Consider the following 8,485-nt stretch of genomic DNA (forward strand, 5'->3'; position numbering starts at 1 on the left):
AAAACAAAATTCTCCAAAAAATTTCTATAAAAATAAAATCTTCATGGAATAACATTTTTAGAAAATTTTCTATAGAAATAAAATTTTGAACATATTGCCTATGGAAACAAAAAATATCTTAACAATAAAGTTTTGAGAAAACATTTTATAAAATTTAAAAAAGAGTCAATTTTTCATAGAAAATTTTAGTGAAAATTGTTTATTGATATAAAGAGAAACATTTTTATAGATACAAGTTTTTTTTGGTTGATTTTTGTTTCAATTAAAAAAATTATTGAATCAATTAAATTTATTAAATATTTTTCAAAACTCATATAAGACTTTAATTGGAAAATTTTTCGTGAAATCTTTGTAGTGCGTATAATTAATAAAGATAATTTTCATATTTTTATTTGGTTCTTCAAGCAGGTTTTATTTTAATGAGCACAGTAGTACTTAATTTATTATTAATTGTACTACAGTGCGTATAATTAATACAATTTTATTTTATTGTAAGGGATTACTGCAGTGCGTATAATTAATAAAAAATATGTATTTTTTATATTTTTCTCTTTTATTTTTATATTTTTCTTAAACTGATTTTATTATTATTAATTGCGTTATTTTAATGGTCTTTATATATACATATCAACTAAGATTGTAAAACGATATTAATGAATATTTTAAATTTCTTTGTTTTGTAGAACATTGTTTTTGATGTAGGGTAAATTTTGCACATTTTTAAGGTTCCAAATATTTTTCGTATACAACCAACAACATTTTACCCAGATATTCATAAAAGTTTACGTAAACTTTAAACCCATCATTTACATACAAATGCCTTCGAGAAACTATCAGATATTATGAATATGGGCAATAGAAAATAAATTCAAGCCAGTTGGTAAATTAATCGTACTACGAAATGCTTGAGTTTTCATTGCTTTGTCATTATTGTCAATTTACATATATAATTATTTTATTCTCATAATTGAAACTATAAAAAAAATGTCTTCAAACTCGGAGATTTTGTATTTGTATTTTATAAAAATTCGACAACAACATCGCCATATTGACGAATATTTACAAATAATTTTGAGACCATTGAGATCTCCACACATGGCCATTTGTATTGCTGAGATAAAAGGTGAGTATAAAACATATTGTCATGCCAAATGTTGTATGATGTGTTGTCTTCTAGGCGATATTTCTGCAGTGGCAATAACAACTGCGGGAATTTAACGTTCAATTTTGCCATATCATAGATCACACTACAAACGTTTATAAAAACTTACATTTCATTTCTATTCTCATTTATTCCAGAGAGATATCGACAGCTGGCCGAAGAAGACTTTCCGATTAAATATAGTCCTCTGGTGGTGCAAGAGTTCCTCTTGACAATACCGTATATAGCGTGTTATTGTAATGAACATAGAACACCTTTATTTTATTCACTCGAAGAAATTTAGTTAGCTGAATTAATTTTGCTATAAATCAATAAAAACAGAAAACTTAAGGGATAAGCAAGCTAAGTAGTTCATAGAAAATTGAGAAAAAAAATAAAATGGTTTACTTATGGGGGGACAGCATTCATTATTTATTTTCATATTTTGCTGCTGATATCATCCAAAGTTCTTGTATTACTGATTGCGACTCTCTTACTCTCAATACTCTCCCAAAGACTCTCAAACTTACTTACCCATGCTAGCTAGCATAACACAAACGAAATACCTTAACAACACACACCTACAACCAACCAAACAACTGCTACTCAACCTAACACAACAACCTCAGTATTCTTTACAAAAGAAAAAATAAAATTTTATTCCACCAAAACTTAACCAATTTGAAAAATTAAAGTTATTCGCCATATCTACAAAAAATGTTCTTTCGTTTGATGTAAATTTATACCGCAAATCCACAAAATGAATCCGCTGTCTTTCTATTCATGCCTGTTCTGGGTCACACCGCATTGTGCACCACACTATACACTTTCTACACACCACACACAAAGTTAGTTGTTCTGAGTCACACATGTGAACACTTTTTTCGGACTTTTAATCGAAAAATGTGACAGCTGATTTTTTCTGCAAGCCATATTATTTGCAGACAGAAATTATAAACAAAACATATTTTGCCGGTATAAACATTAAAAATTAGAAGTAAGTGCGTAATTCATAGCCATAAAATGTATGCCGGATTTTTGTTAGCAGTGAATAATGTAAGGACAAGAGCAATTTATCAAGAACAAATAAGAAGACGATTTCTACCTTTGTTTTGATTTGTTTTTTTTTCTATCCCTCCTTAATGTTATTCCTAAACAAACGATCGCCGCGTCGTTCTCGTTTTTGTTTTTGACGGCGGAGAAGTTTTTATTATGGTTTTGGTCAAACAGTTTTTAACATCCATACATTAAAAGAAATTTAATTATAGTGGGCATAATTAACTATTCTGTTAAGGTTTTTCTCATTTGTATTGCTTAAATATTTACAATAATATTGCACACAAATTTTCTATCGTGGCGGCCTCCATGTGCAGAAAGATATTGCCGGCGTTAGTTTTTTTTTTTTAATTTGCTCAGTGATTTGTGCACCAAGAACACTTTGCAGAATTGAAGATGCCATATTTTTCATGCAATAAATTTGGTAAAATTCACTTTTCTTAGCCCATTGATTTTGTAAAAGTTATAATTTAATTACCTTATATTTTCAAAAAGACCTTTGATTTGTTTAGGAAAGCGGATAGTATTCACAAAAATCAAAGATAATTTTGCTTAAAACTTTTTTGTGTTAACTTTTAAAAATTGTGGCAACATTATACTTTCGAACACACTGAAAATCAGCTGATTAAAACAACCACAAAATTTATACACCAATCAGAGGAAATTTGGTTCAACTTTTAGATGGATTTTTAAAATCATATATAAGTGACTGTCCCAATAAAATTTGCAAATATTAAAAAAAAAAAAAAAAACATATTAAAGTATCAGAATCTGTTATTTATTTGTTATAAAAACGTCTAACTTTGCATACGATGGCTGTACACTAAGCCTACACAAAAGAAATGTTCGTGTTCATTTTTCAGGTCTATGACGGTGTATAGTGTTGGCCAGAACACCTTTTAAGTGTGACACCATACGAAAATTGTACATGTGTGTACCAGAACAGACACGATTGTATATTTGATCGAAACAGATTGTAGAAGTTTCATCATGAGCCATACACAGGATTTTTACATAATTTACTAAAAAATACATTTTTTTAAGTTTTTTTTTGTGAAAATAAAATTTTGTAAAAATTTTCTATAGAATTAAAATTTTAGAACCAATTTTCTATAAAAATAAAACTTTCTGAAAAATTTCTATAGAAATAAAATTTTCAGAAAATTTTCTATGGAATAAAATTTTCAGAAATTTTTCTATGGAAATAAAATTTTCAGAAATTTTTCAATGGAAATAAAATTTTCAGAAAATTTTCTATGGAAATAAAATTTTCAGAAAATTTTCTATAAAAATAGAATTTTCAGTATATTTTCTAAAATTTTAAAACATTTTTACAGAAATAAAATGTTCAGAAAATTTTCTATAGAAATAAATTTTTCCGAAAATTTTCTATAAAAAAAAAATTTCAGAAAATTTTTTTTGGAAATAAAAATACACAGGATTTGTACAAAATTTACTGAAAATACAGTTTTTTAAGTTTTTTTTGTGAAAATAAATTTTTTCAAAAAATTTCTATAGAATCAACATTTTAGAGAAAATATTCTATAAAAATAAAACTTTCTGAAAATTTTCTATAGAAGTAAAATTTTCTGAAAATTTTCTATAGAAATAAAATTTTCAGAAAATTTTTTATAGAAATAAAATTTCAGAAAATTTTCTATAGAAATACAAATTTCAGAAAATTTTCTATAGAAATATATTTTCAGAAAAGTTTCTATAGAAATAGAATTTTCAGTATATTTTCTAAAATTTTAAAACATTTTTATAGAAATAAAATGTTCAGAAAATTTTCTATAAAAATAAAATTTTAGAGAAAATTTTCTATAGAAATTAAATTTTCAGAAAATTTTCTATAGAAATAAAATTTTAGAGAAAATTTTCTATAGAAATAAAATTTTCAGAAAAATTTCTATAGAAATAAAATTTTCAGAAAATTTTCTATAGAAGTAAAATTTCAGAAAATTTTCTATAGAAATACAAATTTCAGAAAATTTTCGGAAAAATTTCTATAGAAATAGAATTTTCAGTATATTTTCTAAAATTTTAAAACATTTTTATAGAAATAAAATGTTCAGAAAATTTTCTATAGAAATAAAATTTTTAGAAATAAAATCAGAAATAAAATTTCAGAAAATTTTCTATAGAAATAAAATTTTTAGAAATAAAATCAGAAATAAAATTTCAGAAAATTTTCTATAGAAATAAAACTTTCAGAAAAGCTTCTATAGAAATAAAAATTTCAGAAAATTTTCTATATAAATAATATATTCAGAAAATTTTCTATAAAAATAAAGTTTTCAGATAAGTTTCTATAGAAATAAAATTTTCAGAAAATTTTCTATAGAAATAAAATTTTCAGATAATTTTCTATAGAAATAAAATATTCAGAAATTCTTCTAAAGAAATAAAATTTTCTATAGAAATAAAATTTTCAGATAATTTTCTATAGAAATAAAATATTCAGAAATTCTTCTAAAGAAATAAAATTTTCTATAGAAATAAACTTTTCAGAAAATTTTCTATTGAAATAAAATTTTCAGAAAATTTTCTATAGAAATAAAATTTTCACAAAAATTTCTATAAAAATAAAATTCTCCAAAAATTTAGAAATTTTAAATTACATTTTTAGAAAATTTTCTATAAAAATAAAATCTTCATAGAATTCCCCATGGAATGAAAATTTTCAAAAAATTTTCTATAGAAATAAAATTTTTTAAAAATTTTCTATAGAATTAAAATTTTTTAAAAATTTTCTATAAAAATAAAACTTTCTGAAAATTTTCTATAAAAATAAAACTTTCTGAAAATTTTCTATAGGAATAAAATTTTCAGAAAAAATTTTATAGAAATAAAATTTCAGAAAATTTTCTATAGAAATACAAATTTCCGAAAATTTTCTATAGACATTAATTTTTAAAAAAAGTTTCTATAGAAATAAAATTTTCAGATAATTTTCTATAGAAATAAAATTTTTCAGAAAATTTTCTACAGAAATAAAAATTTTCAGAAAATTTTCTATAGAAATAAAATTTTTCAGAAAATTTTCTATAGAAATAAAATTTTCAGAAATATTTCTATTGAAATAAAATTTTCACAAAAATTTCTATAAAAATAAAATTCTCCAAAAATTTAGAAATTTGAAATTAAATTTTTAAAAAATTTTCTATAAAAATAAAATCTTCATAGAATTTCCCATGGAATGAAAATTTTTAGAAAATTTTCTATAGAAATAAATTTTTTTAAAAATTTTCTATAGAATTAAAATTTTTTAAAAATTTTCTATAAAAATAAAACTTTCTGAAAATTTTCTATAAAAATAAAACTTTCTGAAAATTTTCTATGGAAATAAAATTTTCAGAAAAATTTCTATAGAAATAAAAATTTCTATAAAAATAACATATTCAGAAAATTTTCTATAGAAATAAAGTTTTCAGATAAATTTCTATAGAAATAAAATTTCGAGAAATTTTCCTATAAAAATAACATTTTCAGATTATTTTCTATTTATTTCTATAGAAGTTTCTGTAGAAATAAAATTTTCAGAAATTTTTCTATATAAATACAATTTTTAGATAATTTTCTATAGAAATAAAATTTTTCAGAAAATTTTCGATAGAAATAAAATTTTCAGAAATATTTCTATTGAAATAAAATTTTCAGAAAATTTTCTATAGAAATAAAATTTTCACAAAAATTTCTATAAAAATAAAATTCTCCAAAAATTTTCTATAGAAACTAAATTTTCAGAAAATTTTCTATAAAAATAAAATCTTCATGGAATTTCCGACGGAATTAAAATTTTCAGAAAATTTTCTATAGAAATAAAATTTTTCAGAAAATTTTCTATAGAAATAAAATTTTTCAGAAAATTTTCTATAGAAATAAAATTTTTCAGAAAATTTTCTATAGAAATAAAATTTTGCACATATTGTCTATGGAAATAAAATTTTGCACATATTGTCTATGGAAACAAAAAATATCTTAACAATAAAGTTTTGAGAAAACATTCTATAAAAATAAAAAAAGAGCCAATTTTTCATAGAAAATTTTAGTGAACAATGTTTTTTTTTTTTTTTTTTGATATAAAGAGAAACATTTTTATAGATACAAATTTCTTTATAGAAATACAATTTTGCAAAAATTTTCTATAGAAGTAAAATAAAATTTTCTATAGAATTTTTTCCCCTCTAAAAATGCCATTAAATTCCGTAGCCATGAGAAGTATCTCTCCTGATGCTTCAATGATGACACGTGTATATGGCACTTTACCTGGTGTCGAATTCACAATGCCATCAGGGCATTAAACAGTAAGCGCCATTGCCTCTTTAAAGGGGCCGAAAAAAAGACCCCATTGAAATACAATCGGTCATACACTCGTATGGCGATAATGATGACAAAATGATACTCTAGCCTGTAGGCTGTAGCAAAATGGAAATGGAGAAAAATAAAACCAATTCATAGGACTTTGATAATGGCGTCCAATAAAATGGTATGAACATCACTTTCGAAAGTTAATACAATTGTCGGAAAGTTGTTGCCTCAACTATGCCTTGTCTTTTAAGCCTGCATGACAAATGAGACATTAATGCGAACTCACTCTCGGTGACAGCAAAAATATTTGGAAATTTCATCGAAGCAGAACTTTAACAAGTGCTCACCGTTGGCGTTGTCTGTCAACTGTTGTTGTTGTTGTTGAAATTGTATTAAAGTCAAGTGAATGCTTCGATGGAAGATTGAATAAGCTGAAAAGCGTTTTCCATTCGAAATGGATGATGAGCTGCAGTTAAAAATAAATACCACTCAAACAGGATTAAAAAAAGGATTTTCTTTACGACTCCATAAGGATTACAATCGTGAATGCAAACAAGGTTGACGACAGCGATGCCAACAGCTGACAAAAAAAAAATGTAAATGTGTCCATGCATATTTATTCGTAAAATTAAATAAAGGATTTACCAATGACTACAGAAAAAGATACAAACACAACAAAAAATACAATCCTTTTTTCTTTCGTTTTTTGTTTATCTGTGTATGTAGCATAAATAAAAATCAAAGGAAAATAAGGTTTTAATATAATTCCCTTTAGCATTAGCAGTCACTATATTTAAAATGGATTTTTACGCGTGAAAATAAGCTTTTATATAAAAACATTAGAAAATTGGTTTAATGGCTTTCATGTTGATTTCGTTTTCGCACGAAAAAGTGTTACTCGATATAAAAAACTTACACACGGAATAACTGAAAACTTTTTTTTCTTTTTTTTTTTATCGAACATGAGTTTGAAAACAGGCTATTATAAGTTAGTGCATATTTTTGCAACACCCAGTAGGAAACGAGATAGACTTATGGTATCTTTGGCAATTAGAGCTCAGGGTTGGCCCTGAGTCAGCCCCATCCGACTTTAGAACTTTAGTTTTTAAGTGTATTGACGTTTTTGTGTTAGTTTGAGAAGCTGTTGTTTGGTTAAGTGCCCAGCAAAAAAAGCGTCGCCATAAAAGTAATGAAAATGTTCTTTTTGGATCCGGAAGTGGTGCAAAATTGACGCAAAAGCGATGAATTTAACATGGGCTTGTCATAGGAAGGAAATTCTCCATTTCAACAGCCGGTGCACTGAATTTGCATCACTTCTTTGGTGGGATCCGAATTCAATGTTTTGAATGCAAATTAAAAAATTCTGTGATATTTTGTCAAATAAATAATTTTTATAATTTTTTTATAATTTTTAATGGATTCTAACGCTTGACTGAAACGTTTGACCTCAAATATTTTTAAAAATTCACAATTTTTTTAGATTGAATTTAGAATTTTCTTGACAAAATTTAAATAATTTGATCTACTTTATGAATTCTTAAACTGTTTTTAACAAATTTGAAACAAACAAAGTTAAAATTACCCATTAAAAATACGAAAAAAGCATGTATAAAAAATTGAATGAAAAGAACTTCTTGTGTAGTTAAAATAAAGAACATCATTGGGAGTACATATTCCGGCAGTGCTTTTAAAGTTGTGCCCTTGGAAGAACTTCCAAATTTTTTTGCTGGGTGTGTATGTGTTGTTGATTTTTTTATTATGCTAGCATGGGGAAAGGATGGAAAATGCAGTACTATAGTACTTTTTTCAATACTTTTTCACCCTGATCAGTACCGTAGTAGTACCCCCGCGAATGATTTAGTACCTTTTGTATAGACATTTTTTTGACCCGATATCGGCTTTTATGGTACAATAGTTTTGACAAATTATATTAATATTTTGAGAAAGTCTTTTGCTTATTTGCTAATAGTCTTTTAC

The 8,485-nt window shown here is 24.5% G+C and overlaps 2 protein-coding genes across 3 annotated transcripts in view; one reads left to right on the forward strand and one right to left on the reverse strand.

The window, feature by feature from the left end:
* rgn (regeneration) overlaps positions 1–8,485 on the reverse strand; it is a 435,985-nt gene that overhangs the window by 193,212 nt on the left and 234,288 nt on the right. The gene's annotated exons all lie outside the window — the stretch shown is intronic.
* LOC142236726 (maternal effect protein oskar-like) lies at positions 921–1,503 on the forward strand. The gene is made up of 2 exons (XM_075307972.1): positions 921–1,123; positions 1,300–1,503. Exons 1-2 carry the CDS (start codon positions 985–987, stop codon positions 1,443–1,445), a joined length of 285 nt encoding a protein of 94 aa, XP_075164087.1. The 5' UTR covers positions 921–984; the 3' UTR covers positions 1,446–1,503.

This window comes from Haematobia irritans, chromosome 4, assembly GCF_050003625.1.
Source record: "Haematobia irritans isolate KBUSLIRL chromosome 4, ASM5000362v1, whole genome shotgun sequence".
NCBI classification, from domain to species: Eukaryota; Metazoa; Arthropoda; class Insecta; order Diptera; family Muscidae; genus Haematobia; species Haematobia irritans.

Coding starts and splice junctions, on each gene's coding strand:
- LOC142236726 (XM_075307972.1), top strand. CDS start 985: ATGTCTTCAAACTCGGAGATTTTGTATTTGTATTTTATAAAAATTCGA. Junction 1,124..1,299: donor TTGTATTGCTGAGATAAAAG/GTGAGTATAAAA, acceptor CATTTATTCCAG/AGAGATATCGACAGCTGGCC.